This window comes from Kryptolebias marmoratus, linkage group LG24 (assembly GCF_001649575.2).
Source record: "Kryptolebias marmoratus isolate JLee-2015 linkage group LG24, ASM164957v2, whole genome shotgun sequence".
Taxonomy (NCBI): Eukaryota; Metazoa; Chordata; class Actinopteri; order Cyprinodontiformes; family Rivulidae; genus Kryptolebias; species Kryptolebias marmoratus.
In genome coordinates this window covers 19560157-19579130 of record NC_051453.1, presented here as the reverse complement: position 1 = coordinate 19579130, position 18974 = coordinate 19560157, and the positions used below count along the sequence as shown (strand labels likewise).

The 18974-nt window shown below is 41.0% G+C and overlaps 1 protein-coding gene across 3 annotated transcripts in view; it reads left to right on the top strand.

Annotated features, from left to right (window-relative positions):
* The first annotated feature begins 2813 nt into the window (after nucleotides 1–2813).
* Nucleotides 2814–18974, top strand: part of tmem131 (transmembrane protein 131) — a 40368-nt gene continuing 24207 nt past the window's right edge. For 2 of the 3 annotated variants that reach the window (XM_017423506.3, XM_017423502.3), the window contains exons 1-5: nucleotides 2815–3152; nucleotides 8753–8814; nucleotides 9012–9052; nucleotides 11917–11985; nucleotides 13272–13392. In XM_017423506.3, the coding sequence (XP_017278995.1) occupies nucleotides 2975–3152; nucleotides 8753–8814; nucleotides 9012–9052; nucleotides 11917–11985; nucleotides 13272–13392 (471 nt within the window). In that variant the 5' untranslated portion in view covers nucleotides 2815–2974. Of the gene's footprint in view, nucleotides 3153–8752; nucleotides 8815–9011; nucleotides 9053–11916; nucleotides 11986–13271; nucleotides 13393–18974 lie in introns of all 3 variants that reach the window. The other variant, XM_017423505.3, reaches the window with a different exon arrangement.

The following is an 18974-nucleotide window of genomic DNA, read 5'->3' as shown; positions in this document are numbered from 1 at the left end:
GTTCCTGTAATCCCAATATCATGTTCAAGCCTCTGTAGTAGAATGTTGTAATCAATTATATTAAATGCAGCACTGATATCTAACAGGACAAGTATGGTATGGGGTCCACAGAACCGAGGCCATGAGGATATCTCCTAACTCTAAAGGTTAATCAGTTGTAGATGTACAGCCAATGATGGCGCTCTGAGAGTTTTAATAAAATCTGCCCAGTGGTTTATGACATATTTGCTAACAGACAGGCTGAGTTGACTCCAAAAGTCAATTGCAAGGGCTTAAAAACATATATTGGGCAATCAATTAACAGTATAATGGGGGGTTACTCCCAGCTCCTACCACAGCAAACTCTAGCTCAGTAATTGTAAAATAGACTTGAGTTAGAGCCATTTTTGTGTTTTGTTTTTTTTAAGAGTTCTTAGCTGTGGCGGCCATTTTGAATAGGGTTGATGCCAAAGTTTAAGCAGTTGTAGATGTGCATACCGGGATCACTGTCTGAGAGTCTCAATAAAATCAGTGCTGTGGTTCACGAGATATTCTGCTAACACAACAGACACGCACACACAGATCCAGGCAAAAGCATTATCGCCCTTTCACCTTCGATGGCGGATGATAATAAATATTTGTATATTTTATGCTGTATAAAGAAAAAGGGTCAGAATGAAGTTATTGACAGCGTTGTAGTGATAATAAAAATCGTTGAAGCAGCCAACAGGAAATGCCCCATAACCTTTGTCACTCTTATCAAGAAGAGACTTGTTTATTATTGTTATCTCACTTGCCATCCTTTTACTCATTTGGTTCTTTCAGCTATATAAAATCAGCTGAAGTACAGTGAAGGTCTCTGTAGCAGTGAGCCCTCAGACCAGAAACTCCAAACTGAAAGTCACACCTCGCACTGGAAAGCAACATTTCTACACCAGCTGTGAGCTAAAAATGGCCAAGAAAGGAAGTGGACGGAGCAATGCGTCTAATATTTTTAAGACTTCATGATTTCCTGTTTTCTCCATTTAGCTTTGGTTTTCTCCATAAACAGAGTTTATTGGCAATCAGTCAGTTTTCCTCTGGTTTTGGTTTTGTTACAGAAAACCGCTCCTTGTTTGTCTTACTTACTACTTTTTTTCAATTTTTAACTTGTTTATCAAAAATAAACCCTTATCTCGAACACCATTGCTTTTGCAGCTTTATAATAATAATGTTTGAACCAGAGAAAGACTAGCAGGGAGAAGGAAAGAAACTGAAATAAGTAAATAACTTTAGGCAATTAGAAAAAAAAGTCATATTCTATGTAAAGATTTGATAAAATCTTTGAATTTTTATATTATTTAAATAGAAACAACTGTGTTAAGTTAGAAAAGCGGTTCTCCTTATCGTTTGTTGATTTTTTATGATTCATTTTCACGATATTAGTCTTTTAATTTGGTAAAAAGAAAAGCTAATAGAGCATCCAACAATGGGAAGAACAGCTCTGTGTGCGAGATGAGAATGAACACAATGAAGGTTTTCTAATGAAGCAGCTGCAGGATGTTTGAGGCGCCTTTTAAAAAGGAATGTTTATGTTTTTATTTAATAATAATTTACTGTCTTTCAAGCAGCAAAGGATTTCTGTGACCAAAACAACTGAGTCAGTTCATTATGACTAGACATTTCATGCAGGAATTCTTTATTTAAAATTGTTGTGTTGTTTTTGGATTTACAAACATGTTTTATTCTAATTTAGATTTTTTTTTTTAAATTCAGTTGCAATAAAGGTGTTAGTACACACTGTACAAAAATCAACACCATAACTGAACGTGTTGATGCAACAGAACATAAAAAAGGCATGCTTTATAAAAACAGGTAAGTTTGCCACATCCATTACAGCCTAATTATAGATGACAAGGTGATGAGTGTTTTGGTTATTAATTCAATAAAGGTTTCATAATTAATTAAGAATGCTCCAGGTTTTTCAGTTGCACTTTTACTGAAAAACAAAAAAATATAGCCTAAAAGTTGAACATTACAATAAAATCAAGTTATTTTATGTATAGAATAATATCTTCCATCTTACATGTAAAAGACCTCATAATTTAACCTGAAAATCATATTCTGACTGTTCTTTTCTCAGTATTTCAACTTTATTCTTTCAACTTTTTTTTCAACACTTCATCTTTGATAAACTTAGGTAACACAAAGGGGAAATAAATCTTCCTTCCTTTTTTATTTTGTCTTTAGAGTGGGCCTAAAACATACTGATGTCATGGCATTTCTGTAGTCATAATGTTTGATTTTAGAGCTGACTCCATTCAACCAACGCCCTATAATTAACTTTCAGGAATGCATACAGTAGTAGGCTAGCACTGCTTTAAAAAAACTTGTCTATAAATGACTTGCTCCAAATTAAAGACGGAATAACAATAAAACTTATACCATTTTTTGAGTGTTAAAGCAGCCGTCCGTGCGAAGAAGCGGCAGAGACGTTGAAGTTGCCGCTACGCGTGGTTGCCAGATTGGAAATGACGAACTAGCCTACTGTCGCTTCGAAACGATCGTATTTCGACCCAAACTGTGGGCGAACATGCGCACATTAGAGGAGGGGGAGTTGCGCATCTGACAGTGACAAAACGATCTGCCTGGTCGGGTCGGACTTTTTGACTTCTTTAGGGTGTTCACGTGAATGAAAATTAGTTTTTGCTTGTTCACAACAAGCGACAACTATCGTATATTTGGGCTTTTTTTAAATGATCGATCGCATATCGTATAGACCCTAAAACTATCGTAAAATATTTGGCAACACAGCCGCTGCAGCTGGTAACCGGTGACGCTGCGTGGAGCGGAAGACGAGGAAAAAGAAGAGGAAGACGAGGAGGCCAGCGTCCTGTTCAGCGGTTAGCTCATTCTGCTGCTGATGCTCAGTCAGTAGAGTTGGAGGAGTTCCCCCACCACCACCACCCCACCCTCACGGCTATGATTGACAGAGTCAGCAGAGGTTCACACGGGCATGTCCGCAAACTCGCTCGGTTCTTATCGTGACGGAGAGACCTGCAGCGGCATGGCGAGTCCGGAAAAAAGAGCTCCGAGCTGTCGGCGCTCTCGCACGGGAGCGAGAACACCGTGTGTCGGATTTTTCAGGATGTTATTTATTGCTTTTATTCACTCGACGCGGGCAAATAAACAAGGTTTGTAACTTAGCTGGCTAACCGCGTCCAGGTTAGCCAGCGCTAACTTCCGTACCCCTGTTTGGGCTAACTTTATCTCAGCTAGCCCGACACCTTCTAACAAATGTCCTGTGTTAAGGTATGTCTGAATGTTTGTGTTTATATTGGGATATGTGTGTCAGTCCATTTCGGAGTGACTGTGGCCCGAAGCGTTAACGTTAGCTCGGTTTGTTGACATCATCACGTTGCTCCATATATGGCTAAGTTTACCGTGACATGGCACCAGGCGGGCTAACTCGGTGGCACCGTAACTAGCTTAAACGTGTCATTTTAGAGGATCTGAACGCGCTGCTATGAAAGATATGTCAGATTCATTGGCTATGACGGGAACGCGACTTCCTCGTGGGAGGAATGTTTTGAGGCGAGTTTAGTTTGTAAACGTGGCCGCCGCTGAGTGTTTATCCTGACCCTGGCCTCAACCGGTGTCGGTTCGGTCGTCGGGGTCCACACCGGAGCAGAGTGACAGCCGGCGGCGGGCGGGCGGGCGGGTGGGGGGTTTAAAACGTGCTGCTGTCACCTCTCCTGACCGCGTCCGCGTCTGACAGCTACAGGCAATATCAGCCGTGGGATCCCCTGAAACCATGAGATGTTTACAGTCAGTGCCCCCCCGCAAACCGGAAACCCTGAAGTTGTGGGTCAACAGAGAGAGGTCTTGAGAGGATCTCCAGAATTCAAACGACTGCTGATGGAGTTTGGGCAGAATTTTTTGTTTTGTTATGTTTTTTGCACTGAAAAATGAGCTGTTCTGGTCAAAAATCCTGGCAATCGAAAGGTTTTGCACGACCCATTTGTGTTTGTGTATGTCTGTGAGGATGACTGTCAAGTGTTGGCTCACCATCCATGAAACAGACTGATACAGCCAGTTTGAATTGACTTGAGAAGTGAACCGTCCAGAGATTGCTCTGAACGTTTCGTTCAAATCTGTCAGGTGGTTCACGAGATCTTTTAACTCTAACATGAGTTTTTAAGCAAAGATGTGTGTGTTGTGAATGACTCTTTTTCCTTTTGGCCAATAAAAATAGCTATAATGGGTGTTTGTGTTGCTATGGTGCTTGTGATTTGTTTAATGACCTCTTAGCAATGTTTGTACACTTCATAGACAGGGGTCTGACATCCTTGCTTCTGTTACTTTTGAAGGTCAAAAGCGGAAAGCTTTTGGGAATGGTTGCTCTGGGGTTTTTGTTTTTTTTAAGAGGGATTCAGCGCAGATGCTGTGTATGCTGCTGTGTGCATATTTGTGAACTTCTGCCAGCTCTCTAGTCTTCATCACTGGATCAGTTTTTCTAGTTAAACCATCAGTAGTCAGTAGTAGTGACGTGTGATTTTTTTTTTTTTTTTTTTTTTTTAAGAGTAATGTCAGTGCTTCCTGTTTTCTTTCATTTTGACCATCAGAGGTAGTCGGAGCTGCACTTAATCAGCAGTCATTTGTTAGGCTTATTTTTGTAACGTCTGTTTAAATGCCAACAAGCGTTAAATCACGTCTTAGATGATAGTAGAGCACATAAAAGGGGAGGCTGTGGATCAGTGGTTAGAGCAGTCAACTTCTACTGAGAGAGTTGAAGGTTCGATTCCTGGCAGGAGTCACATGTTGAAGTGTCTGGGCAAGACACTGATCCCCTCACTGCCTCTGATGTGCCCTATCGGTGTATGAATGTGATGTAAAGCACTGATTAGACTCCATAGAATGAGTAATTCAGATTAGCTTTGTATTGCTGTATGAATGTGTGTGTGGATGGGTAAGTGAGGGCACAAATTGTGTTGCGAAGCACTTTGAGGTTGGTTAGAAAGGCGCTATAGAAGTACAGTCCGTTTACCGTTAAATCTGTGTCATGAAAGTGTGGAATATAAGGGGAATTTGATTTGTGGCGTTATCAGATCTGAATTTCTTGATGCATTTTAATCAAAAGTTGTTGTTTACACACCAAACACGAGTGTGCTGGCAGCAGATGAACTGTAAACATAATACGCAGAGGTTGACCTCGAAGCACAAACTGTGGGACTTTGTTAGTGTTTCACAGGAAAGCTGCTGCGTAAAGGGAAAACCTGAGCTGAGTTCTCTTTCAAACCTCGCTTGGTAGCTCACCATGGGAAGCGCCTACAGGCGTGATCAGTCATGGAAGCTCCAATACCAACACTTTTGTCCCTGACAGACCAATACGTGCTTGGTATGGTGGGCACTGTCCTCGCTTTATAAGCGCCCCGTGCCAAAATTTGCATTTTCACTTTCTTCCATGTGAAGATCAGAATAGCTCCTCAGCTGTCTTGGATTACTCATTTAACTGTTGATCGACTCAGCTATCGAGGTTAGTCCTGAACGTGGCTTTTTTGGGATCTGCTGAGAAGTTTTTTGTAAAAAAAATTTTAGGTTTTTGCATTGTGGGGGGACTTCCCTTTTTAAAATTTGGATCTTTTTCTTGCTGTCGCTAGCAGTCAAAGCTGTGTGCTAGCTGAATGGCTACCGCTGGTTCCTCTCAGAAAAAGACAGGTGGCGGCAAAGCTAAAGATGTCGGGTCCCATCCTTGCCCAGCCTCCTGCAGACTCACCATGTCAGGGAAGGATCCCCATCCCATATGCATGGGGGTGAAGCACACACAGAAGGCACTAGCTGACCCTGGCTCATGCGACCACTGCCGTTCTATGGCACCACAGATTTTGCAACAACACCTGCGGGTTGTGGTGGCCTCAAAAGCCGGCCCTTATCTCTCTGAGGCGGGGATGAAACCTGACATTAAGTCCGGTGGTGATACGGGTGCTGCAGGTGTCCGCTAGTGGGGGATATGGAGAACTTTCCCAGCCTGTCAGTTCTGAGGAGGGTGAGATGGACATGTATTTAGACCCCCTCAAGGGGAAGAATGAGGATGGTGAGGACGCCATTCTCCCTCCTGCCCAGTTGTCACGATTTCATCAGTGATGGGGTTCAGCCCTCTCCGGAGCCTCTTGAGGTCAATCTCCATGACGTTTAAAAGAGGGACAAAGCCTGAGTATTAGATGAAGCAATATTGGGTTGAGCCTTTTTACCACGGGGTGCCTGCCCAGGGTTACTCAGGGCTGGAAAAGGCTAACGGTGAGGCTGTGGGACTCGCACACCCTCCCGCTGGTGGAGCAGTCTGTTGCTTTTCACCTCCATCCCAATTGCCACTCCAGTCCGGCAGCCACAGGACCAGCACTCCCCAGGCAGAGTGAAGCATTTCACAGCCTCCATTTATCAGATCTTACAGGTCTGCAGCTCAGTCCATAATAAATCCGAATGTGGTCACTCTCCTCTCAGCCTACCAGGCAGAACTGTTTCAGGACATGGGTGTCCTTTTAGATAAGGGCCCCCTGGATGGAAAAAAGAGGTGGCCAGCAGAAGCTCAGCAAGGGTTTACAGCACTTCACAGGAGACATCCCTCCATTTTAGAGTCCCTCACATTTTTTTGTGTCACGGCAAACCCTGTTTCCTCCATGCCAAGGTTGGAGAAGCGCTTCACAGCTGCTCCAACTTTGAACTTCACCCCTGGGTGTTGACAACGGTAGCCAGGGGTTACAAGCTCCAATTTGCATCAACACCACCAAGTTTCAGTGGATGACGTGTAATCAGAAGCTTTGGAGATGCTGCAAAAGCTTTGGAGAGCGACATTTCTCTCTTAAAGCGAGGAGCAATTTGAATTGTGCTGCAGGGGGAGATGATCAACGGCTTTTACTCCTGTTATTCCCTCATGCCAAAAAAGGAGGTTCCTTTTCTGGTTTTTCCAGAGTTTCCACAATTCACACCTCTGGAAATACAAGTTCAGAATGCTAATGCATAATGTTCTGCTCTGATCTTTTTGAGTGGCTCACATCAATAGATTTGCAAGATGCTTATTTTCATATAAGCATTTGTCCATCACACCGAAAAGTTCTCAGGTTTGCCTCTCAGGGTGTAGCCTCCCATCTGGGCTGTCGCTAGCGCCGAGGGTTTTCAGCAGGTGTGTAGAGGCAGCCCTGAACCCTACTCGAGCAGCGGGTCTCAGAGTGCTGGCTTATTTGGACCACTCTCTGGTGCGCACATCCAGCAGGGAGCAGGCAGGGAGGGACACACAGACCAGGTTACACAGTTTGTGCAGCCTGGGTTTCAGCAGAAACCAGACCAAGAGTGTGTTGCTTCCCATACAGAACATGGAGTACTTGGACCTTGAAACAAACAGTTTCCTTCTGAGCTCTCCTGATAAAGGAACGAGTGGAAAGATTTTGCCAGCATCTCGCTCCGTTCTGCAGCGGGAACTGGGCCTCATTTAGAGCCTGCGTGCGCCTCACAGGGCGGATGGCCTCAGTAATTTCTGCTGAGGATGTGAGTTCTAGTGCTGGGTCTCTTCTGGATGCGATGCATCACCCCAGGTGCGCGGTAAAGAGGTCTCCCACATGTGCTTGCACTGTGGTACTGGAGAGGTCCAGATGTGTCTTCTACTGGCACCCCGCTGGGAGCAGTGATTATGAGGAAAGCTCTGACAACAGATGCTTTATTTACCAGGATGGGGAGTCAACTTTAAGGAGAGATTGGTGAAGGGGACCTGGTCCCCGATGCTCCGTCATTCTCAAACACTGGCACTTTTCCTGGCTTTAAGACATTTTTTGCCATTGCTACAGTCGTGTTTCTTTTGTCAGAACAGACAATATAACAGCGAAAGCATATATAAACCAATAGGAGCACCCGCTCAGTGATGCTGCACAGACTGGCTTAGGGCATGGGTGCTTATAAAGCAAGGACAGCGCCCCCATACCAAGCACGTATTGACCTGTCGGCGACAAAAGTGGTGGGATTGGCGCTTCCATGATTGGTCATGCCTGAATGCGCTTCCTATAGTGAGATGCCTCACTCAGTTTTCAGAGAACCGGGGTTACCCTGGCAACCAAAAGTTTTAAGACTTATGCGTACCCATGTTTTGGTTTTGAGGGAGTCAAGCTGCAGCTCATACAAACTGAGACGTCCGCTTCTCAAAAGCCAGTTAACTGTGCGATTGCAAAGGATTTACTGCCTTTTTCACAGCCTGACACCTTATGACACCCAAAAATAGACGTGCACTCTGTGCACATCGTTCGCAGTGGTAGATGAAATGACTGTGCTCCTCCATACGAGCCAAAGGTCCATACACACAGAGTCAGCACAGTTATCAAACCTGAACTTTAGAATACAGTAGATAATCTTTGTTAATAATGGTAGATATCCTGTCTGCCAGTCGACAGACTTTGATTTTTGAGAAATGTAAAGACAAATTGTTATAAGATTTTTTTTTTCTTCTAATAACTTTGATTTCTGCAACATTTCTCTAATTCTAAAAGTATTTGGCTGCTGCCACTCGCTTAAATCCTGAGAGTTTGAGTGTTTTAAATCAGTCCCCTCCTTCTCGGCACTTCACACTTTTTATTTGCCTTTCAAATGAGCTCCGATGTGTCGACAGTGACACGCAAATGTCACCGTGTTTAATGTCTGGGTTTAAGCCCTTCAGCTTTCACAAGTGATAAAAGATGTTATGAAATTTAAAGCAGACTTTTTTATTTATTTTTAATGATGCTTATACTGTTTTGTATTGTTGCTTTTACAGCTTTCATCCAGTCAGACACAATTCTGGAGGTTCTACATTTTGGTGAGGGAAGCCTTTTACAGGTGAGGACCTTTATTTTCACCTAAAGATGTTATAACTCCCATTGAATATGACAGTACGCCATTACAGAGCAGGAAGGGGCTGAATTGAAACCATCTAATTAACCTGTGAATAAACAAAAGGTGGTGTTGAATGAAATGCTGTACATAGATATGTCCTGTTTTTTTTTGTAAATACTTGTTGGTTTCTGTTCTTGCAGGCAGAGTCTGACATCGATTTTAGTTTATATCATCAACAGAGGTATGAAATGTTCTCCTCTCTTTTGCACAAAGAACTGTAATTTTAATTGTGGACAGATGATGTTGTTGGACATCACTTTGAAAAAATATTCCCACTTTCCAGATTGCTTGTTGTTGGAATCTTTAGGCATGTCATGATTTGATTACAATTCAGAGGGCTGCTACATAACTAAACAGCGATTTATATTTTCATGCATAGTAAGGAATAAACAAAAAAACTCTTAGACTTGTTACCTTCTGGCTTCTGGGAAGAAAAGATGTGACTCTCCTAAAGTGGCAGCACAGATTAACAGTAAAAAAAATAGATTTTAGACATTTGCTAATCGATCCGTAACTGTCCATGTCCGCAATGTGAGGCATCTACAAATACATGACTCCCACCCTCACAAAGTAAACATAAAGGAATGCAAGATTTGTTCCCATGCAACTTGTTTCAGTAGGCTCTGTTTTAACCCAACCAACGTGGTCGAATTTAAAAGCGAACAAACCAAAAAAAGAAGAGGTCGGGGCTTTGCCAAACACATCATCAACCACTGCGGTCATGCAAACAAGTGCAAACAGAAAGACTACTTTGTTCAAGCTAACCAACCCAACAGGAAATTCTGTCCTCCAGCTGCAGAGGATCTTTTTGGGCAGAGAATATAATCTTTGTTTATTCGCGAGCTGATGTAGTCGGCAGTAAAGGCTAACCACGAGTTAAAAGGGGTCCGAGTTGTTAAGCACTTCACACTGCGAGCGGTTCGCCTGTTCGGTGGAAGCGCAGCGAGCCCCTCTCAGGAAGAGTTCAGCTGTTAAACCTCAGCCATCAGTGTGTACCTAGTCTACCTTGCCCGAGTGTGTACACAAGCACGGCTGTCTGTAAAGTGCTTTAGTGAAGCTGTAGTTTGCTCTCCGCAGTCTGTTACATCATCTGCTTTTATTCTGACTGTTTGAACTACAGAGACTTTAAAGCATGGATCCTGCACTGATTTTTTTTTTTGCTGCGTTTCCTGCGCAATTAGCCAGAACAGGTTGTCTGACCAACCGGAGAGGAGTGCTCAAACACTTAAATCCTCTCGACGGCAGGAAGCGTGTTAAAGTTTGCATTGCTGTTTGGTGGTTGGTTACTCTCTGTGTCGTTCACACGTGAGTTTGGTGCAGCCCGGCTGTACTGTTTGCACAGTGTATGAAATCAATAAAAAAAGGGTTATCTTTTAAGATCACAGTGTAAGCACTGCCCTGGAAGAGCTGTCCTGTTTGGTTGGTTGTTTTTTTTTTAAATATCACACTTCCTCTTTTATTTTGCTGTGCGTATGTAGAGCTCAGAAATCTTTGTTTTGAGCAAAGATGCACTTCCTCAGGAAGTAAAACGCTTTTCACAGTCACTATATACATGTTTATTTTTAAATATGCTTTGCGGCCCTGTCATTTTAAAGTTATCCTGACACGAAGCATATAAGAGACCTGAGAGGAAGAGGCTCAGATCTCTAAGTTACACAATTTATACACATCGAGTTGGCGTTGTTTACGACTCAATTACAATTTGAACAATTTTCATGTCTAATAAAGAGTGTACAATAATATGTCAAACAACTCTGTTAGTCACAGGCTGCTGAACAACAATTAGCATAAGCGCTAACTTAACACAGAAAACTCCATAGAAAAGCTAACACGGTTAGCATCACGTTTATCGCTAGAACTTTAAACACAAATCAAACGTTTAAGTCTTCGCTAAAGACAGCCATGTTTTGGTAACTTTAACTAATTTACAGACATGTTTTCTTCAAAGATCGGCAAAGAAAAGTTGATAAAGATGTGGAAACACCCATATTTTTTGCGACATGTTTGTACTGCAAGAAGCTACGGCAACTCGACTAGGACAAACGGCACCACACAGCAACTACTTTCCCAAAAAGTAGTGTCCCAAATTAAAAAACAAAATTAATACAAAAATCTATTCAAGATCTGATGATCACAATGTAATACATCGAAAAATAGGTTTTACTTCCCACCCCTACAGATTAGCTGTGATCGAAAGGTAGGATTCACTGCCAGGATCTTTAACCTACAAGACTTTTGTCAGCAGTTGTTGTTTTAATGGGAAAAAGGCTGCTAGCTGACAGATTATCCCAGAGGTTAACAGTGAATGGTGGATGACTGAGCTCCCCCCTAGGGGGATGGAAATCCATCCTCCCTCTGACCAGCCTGGCTGCTCCTGTACACAAAAGCCTCGTAGTAAAAAGGGGAAATTGATCCCCTGGGGGGTGGCAAAATTAATTGCAAAACATTATCGTTCGGATGGCGTGGGTTAATCTGTATTTTTGCGCATGTGCGATCTTCCCAGATCCACAATGAGTCAAAGCTCTGCTGAGTGCCACGTATGCATTACTGATAAACTTCTATTTGCATGAAGATTTACATAATGGCTCACATTACACGTTTCTGCTGTGTACGACTTTTGCCAAAGAGGAGTTGCCGTTTTGCAGGAACGGCCCAGTTTATTGTGCGGATACACCTGTTCCTGAGCAGGTTTGGTGAGTTTTACAAGCAGGCAGGTGGCAACCAGCGCTCAAACGTTGATGCTTGCAAGACTAAAAACCACGACATTCTGAAAGTCACAGTCAGAAGTCCTCCTTCTCATTCCCCCTCCTGCCTTTTTTTTTATTTTGAAATTTAATTTGTATATTTTCATAAAGGCTGTACATATGGAAATGGTGCTCAGCGGCTGGGAGTGGTCCCATTGTCAACTTTCTGCTCTGATTAAAACGAATCTTGTTGCCGGCGCTTGTGCTTCTAGCCTCTCAGATGTTTAAAAATGAAAGCAAACATGGATTCCTTTTTTCCCTGCCTGCTCCTGGTTTTGTCACACCTTCCCGTCTCTTGCAGCACGTCCCCGCACCGTGGGAACTGCCGACCTATACGATTCGAGCCTCCAATGTTGGACTTTCATGAACAGTGAGTGTCCGATTCTTCTTCAGAGCTCTGCGCTCTTATTTTGATGTGATGTGCTCCCTGTCATTCATGTTAGGTTTCTTTTTTTTTTTTTTGCCCTTATTTGGTGAGTGAATAGTTCACAGACATGCTCAGTCAGTAAGCAGTAATGTGTAGATTTTTGACATGTCAAAATGAAACCTACTTTGAGGTGATAGCCTGTCAAAAATATGTGGATTCTGTCAATCTGCCAGCCCAATGCTTCACCCACACGAGACTTTTAGGATCATGTTTCCTGTTGACTGTGGGTGCATACCTGCGTAGTGTCAAAGCTTTTACATATCCAGAGCGCAGATTCAGGGCTCACTCTTGTACTTTGACCCAATTTCGCAACAATTCTCTTATCATTTCTGAATATTTTGATGGCTTGAAAACAAAACATGGAAGAATAAAAGGCCTAGAAGGAATGTATATCATCCGCCCGTGCCAACGTTTTAAACTTAAGCTAATCTTGTTTAGAACTGCTAGTTTTAGCAGTTTTTTTAGATTTTTTATCAAACCTTGAAAATGGAATCTGTTTGACTGTCAGCTGCGACCACATCAGATTTTAGCTCCATCTGTAAAATCAGTAGTCTTTTTTTTTTTCTTTTTGTCAGTTAATGTTGACTAGCTGCAGCAGCCGTCTTGAACTGAATTGACTGTAAAAGTTAATCAGCTGTAGATGTACATCCAATGTTTACTTCCTCGCTAAAGTCCGTCTGGTGGTTCATGACATAAACAGTACATGAGATATTTTGCTAAAAGAGAGACAGGGTGGACTCCAACAGGTACAGAACAACAAAACTGCCCTACATGATCTGCGGAGCAAGTAGAACCAGAAAAAATAAAACACCCTGGGGTTTTCTCATCTGTACGACTTGATTTTCATACCATCCTATTTTCATATCAGCCACAGGTTGATATGAAAGGTGAGGCAGGGAATCGGGAAAAGAGTTTATGGTTTGCTTTGAATGTCAGATTAACAATGTGGAGAGATCTTTCCACCGTCAAAATCCCGTCCCCACAGGAAGGTTAAGCCTGTTGAAATCTCCGTAAAGGAAACTTCACAGCTCCTGATCTCTGTTACTGTTTTTAATTCTGAAAGGTCTCACAATATTCATTGATTGGTCTTCAGGTTCTTCCGTGTTATAGCCAGTTTTATTTATTTATTTTTTTGTAAAAAGTTCCCATTTCCAAAGAAATGAATTTGAATGGCTCTTTAAATAATATGTTTACATGCTCTTACAAAGTCATCTCTTCTTCCCCTGCAGGCCTGTTGGAATGCCAAAAATGGAGAAAGTTTATTTACACAATCCTAGCTCAGAAGAAATTAGTTTGATATCAATATCCGCAACAACAGCACATTTTCATGCCTCCTTTTTCCAGAATAGGGTAAGTGGTTATCGCTTTTATTTTGGTTGAGAAATCTGATCAATCAGAGCAAATCATCTGTACGGAAAATAAAAAAAAGGTTTGTCTTTATCTTCAGTCACATTATTGTGTGCTGATCACATGGTGGTACTTGAGCTCTAAACCCCATGAGGGGTTTGTTCCTTTCTGTGAACAAATACACTTCAAGAAAAGGCTATGAACACTTCTTGTCACATTGACATCTTTTTGTTTTTGTTGACAATTACTGTGTCTACAGTAAACTCTGATAGCAATGTGAGAACTTGAAACAAGTAACGAATGTTTACACTTCCAGATCTCTGAGGATTTTACTTTTGAATTGTTATAGGGTTTTTTCCAAGTGCTTCCAGTGCTAAACCTGGGCTGGTGCTAGAACCAGTTCTTGACTGGTTCTGGTAAAAAAAAGTCATCTAAGAATCAGTTTGTTGTTCCACAGCCAGAGAACCACATCATTGCGTCAGTTGTCCCCTCTCTATTTGCCTTTCTTTAAAAATTAAAAATATTTAGCAAAAGATCGTGTTTTTTTTTAGCATGAAGCCAGTCCACTGCAGTTACGAGGGTCGGAGCGGTGCTTCTCATTGATGTGGTCCAAACTTGAGTTCTGATAGTAATTCCCACATCGGAGCTTATGGATCCAAATCTGAGGAAGGTTTTTATCTTTCAAGAAGCCAATAAATGAAACTCCAGTGTTATTTTCTGTCTGGTTCTAACAATTAATTCCAACAAACTATGTTGTACCGGTATTCATCCACTCACTGATGAATGGCTGAATGCTCGTGAACCTCAGCAGCTCTATGGACGTCACACATAAGTGGGGCTCATGAAAAAAGCCAAAAACACCTGAGTGGTTTTAATGTTCTGGATATTTATTTATTTTTTGAAAATTTTACAATAAGCATATTTTATGATTTTCTTTGAACTGATATTGGCTTCAAAACAATTCAGATTTAAGATGTCTCTTTCATTATATTCTCCTCCTGTTCTGGGTTTATCTACACACAGAGGTTATAAGAAAGGGGTGTAATTCATATATATACATATATAGTGCTGGTCCTACATGAATGGTGCAGATTAAATGTCTCGTGGTGTCTTTAACAATGTTTTTTCGATGCCAGAAGGCGTTCCAAAATGTGCGGAATATGAGCCTTTTGTCTGGACGCAAAAGCTTTTTTAAAACCAGCGACGTAGCAGCCCCATTTGTGTGGGCTCACTATTACCTTGTGCCTAAGAAATCCAAACAGTAAAGTTTTTTTTTACATTTTTAAGCGTCTGCCTTGCTTTATCTCGGTCCTGTCGCCAAGAAACTTAGTTCGTGTGTGAAAATGATTAATAACAGGAAACGGTAGATGGTATGAAAGAAAAACGCATGTTTTGGTGGAATTTTGAGCCAACTTAGCATGTTTTTTTTGTGTGTTGTTAATGGGACCAACAAAAGCATTTAGGCCAGAGTTGGTCAGATCTAAATGGCTGACCATCTCTGACATTTTAAACATCTTTGGTCTTTTTGAGCCCTTCCTGCAGGCCCCAAAAAAGTGGTCTAGAAAGACATTAATGCTATTATAGATTTCATTTCAATGCTGGAGCTTATGCTTTGGCAGTCCAAAAAAGAAAACAAACAACCAACAAAAAAAAGAAATTGGTCCTTGTTTAGCACTGGAATCGGTTTGGTCGAAAAACACCCAGTAGAGGTAATAAACAGAGTGGTTACACAGGGTGTGTTTATACAGATTAAATGATGAAAGTGGCAACACAATCAGGTGACTTGTATCAGAAGTCACCTAATTATGAATGCAGCACGTAGTCGTACACGTGGGGAGATGGAAAAGACCCTAAAATTATTTATTAAAAAGAAAATGGGATGCAGCTTTCCAGGATAGTCCCTTCAAAATAACTCAAACAATTCAATAAACATTTTTTGTATAAATTCACCTTCTTGCTGGCGCTAATTGGTTGGTGCTATTTAACGCACACCAGCAGCCATAAAACACTCGTGCATACATTTTATCTTTACTCTTTTTGTTTTGTAAAACAAAGTGTTGAAGATGTTACAGCTCCTGGAGGGTGTGTGAGAGATTCTGTCGTAGGAAGGCCTAAATAGAGGTGTGTTTCTGTTCAGTAACACTAATTATGTTCACACGGTCTCACTGCAGGATGTTTTTGTTCTCTTCACTGTCTTCCTCATTCATGGATGCTTTGCTGCAGTTTCACCATAAATATTTGAAAAGTTGTCTTCCTGCTGCATCTAGTGTTTTGGGCTGAGTGTATTCTGGCATCTATCTTTACATAAAAAGCTGCAAGAGCATTCAAACACATGAACAACTATGTTCTTAGTTTCTTCACTAATACTTTGTGAAATCTTTGCTTAAATCTATAAGTTTACACTTTATTTTTACAACTATAATTGCTTTTATTACAAGAGACCAATTAATGTATTGCAAAAGTTTTAATCAAAAATATTTGTAGCTTGGTTGTTTACATAGTATGTTGTCTTTGTGCTTGAAAATACAGAGGTGTGGTGTTTTTGTCTCAGTCCTTGTTTAGTATTAAAGTGAAGAAGTGCAGGTAATTTGTGACGTGATGTGCTCATTTGCAAAAGCTTTCAGTGTAAATAGCGACTCTCGTGGCTTCTTTTCCGCTTTATTTGCTTACTGCATGAATGCAGCTGTAACTCTACAGTCTTGCTGTTTTCTTTGTTTGTTTTTCCCATTAATGTGTGGGCTTTTTTTAAAGGAACCCCGTGTTCTGTGAGCTGAAAAGTTGAGCAGGGTTTGCAGATGAAAAGTAATCGGACGGTTTGTTCTTGGAACAAATCGTACCGTAGGGGTTCGAGAGCAAAGCAGTTGAAGAATTAGTGAGTTTTGGACTAGTGGGTATAGCTTGTTAAAATAAGACCGAAGTAGAGTAATCCACAAGTTCTAGCCCACTAGTGATTTTCTTGTTGGTCATTTGGACACCCTAACACAGGGGTGTCCAATCCTGGTCCTCAAGGGCCACCATCCTGCATGTTTTCCTTGTTTCCCTGCTCCAACACACCTGATTCAGTGGTTAAATTACCTTTTCTTGTTCTGCAGAAGCCTGTTAATCACCCATTGATTTAAATCAGGTGTGTTGGAGCAGAGAAACAAGTAAAACATGCAGGATAGTGGCCCTCCACGACCGGGATTGGCCACCCCTGCCCTAACACATTGATAATCCTATTGTTCCTTTTGGTTTTGCTGCATATAGGAGCCATTTTTGTTTTGTGGTGTTTGGGCATAGTTTGTTTGGCATGCTTTACCACATGTTGCGGTGTGGGAACTCTATATAAGTGTCAAGGTGAATGGGCAGTGGCAGGTGTGGGGAGGTCACACGTTTTTTTTACCGCTCTGTCTTATGTGCTGGGTTTTTCTATAGCATTGCCTTTCCTTTCACAAGCTGCCATAGATCGCCACCTTGGATGTTAAATATTCACTCAGCTCATTATGTATTAAATAAATGGGAGCTTCCCCAAATGAACCTCCCAGCCTGGACATTACTCCTTGAAGCGCGTCAGGACCTGGATTCCCTGCACCCAGAAGCGACTAAAAATGTTGTAATTTGATAGTCGCTACACTGCGTTTGAGTCGTTTTTGGGCTTGCAGAGGGTGTTCTGATCAATTTGAATCGTTGTTTCTCTGTAACATTTCCTGTGCATTTATCATCCATTCACCAAACCTAGGCTTTCACAGAAATTGAAATGCTTCAGTTTACTATGAGGTTGAGTGGTGGAACGGATCCGTTTTGTTTTAACCATTGTAAAGAAAGGCGTGAATTATTGCACACGTACAAGAACGACTTTAATCCGATCTTCATGTGAAAATACAACATTCGCACACTTGGTCTTGTTAGGTTTTTTTTATTATAATTTTTTCTTTATTGATTAAAGTGATATGCTTTTAATTACTAATTATTTTAGGATAGGACGATCTAATACACACACTATAATTATACTTCATCTTCACTCTGAATTCATTAGAGCAGTATAACTGCAGTCTTTATCTGGTTAATATCACGTTTAACATGTTGCCCAATGAAACGATTTAAAATAACACAAAGGAGTTGCTTTAAAGCTTCGGGTGCTTGAATGCTTGGGTGATAAATTCATCAGTCTGCTTGTGTTAAAGTGGACAAACCAAAAGATTTAAATAATAAGTAAGCATCAAACCAAAACCCAGAAGTTGAAGCTGAAACGGGACCAGCTTGCAGGAGACGTTTTAGGTCCCGCCCCCTCCATATAAAACAAAAATAAAGCCACACCTTAGATAATGTTGTCAGGCGTCGACTCTTGTTGAGTCACGTAGTTCTTACCTTGCTGCTGTGTGTTTAGTTGTTGTTTTCTGCTTAAAAGAAAGGTCATATGTGGTGAGGAGGAGGCGAAACTTGAAGCTCCACATCGATAATACACAGACTCTGGTTCCAAAAATACAACATGGCAGCTTAATTAAAACGTGTCCTGCTGGCTTCAACTCACAACAACAAGAGGGGCGGCAACAGCTGGTCTATTATTACAATATATGTATGAAAACAACCCTTTATATGTTAGGATGTGGACTGCAGTGTCATATTCTAACGTGTGTATATATAGTTATCTTTTTAATTCTTTTAAAAGTACTTTTAGTTCAAATGTTTCATTTAGCCGTTTTTGTTGACCCATTGAACTCACTGTACACTCATCACATCGTGATTATATCACGTGCCACTCACAATCCGTTAGTAAAAAATGCAAAATAAAAGAGTTTAAAATTATACTCATTAATGAGTCTCTCAAAGACCCTCTTTAAGTGATAGTTGAATAATCTTAACACTTGAAGTAAAAGTCATTTGGACAGAAAGATTAATTTGCGAATTAGTCTAGTAGAATTAGATTAATTACTTTTTTCTTTCACTTTCACATTGATTATGTGATTACAGTCATGCGTTTAAGATTTCTCAAGTAACCGTTTTTATCGTCTTAGTCGTCTTGAAGGAACACATTTTTTCTTTTTACTGTTTCTTTTTTTGTTTTTCCTTTGAGGTATTTTTAAATTTAATGTACAGAATTCAGCCCAATCGTTTTCGGTCACGATGCTAAATGGGTTTCCAGTTTGCTGCTGGCCCCCGCTCTGTTTTTTTCACACTCGCAAAACACAATTCAAGAAAGAAAGAGGAAGTGACAAAGAAACTGTTCACGTCTAGGAAATAAGAGTGTGGTCCTGAGCACCATTTTAGTTTCTTTATGTCCGTTACCAGCAGATAATTAGACTGTCCCTGTTACCTTTTATCACTTGTTTGTTTGGTTTATTATTTACTGTTTTTAGTCATTAAATCGCCTTTTTCCTCAGATCTCTGCTGTGATCACATGATCCAGTTGCACGTGTGTTACATCAGACGGTTGTCAGTGTCTGAACTTCTGTGTACTTATTTTTTTTTATCTCCTTTTATTTTGTAAGCAAAATGCACAGCTTCTACATTTAGTTTTTCTTTTCTGTTCGAAAAAAGCTCCTGATTAAAACATTACTCTTTTTTTTACTATATATATATATATATATATATGTGTGTATATATAT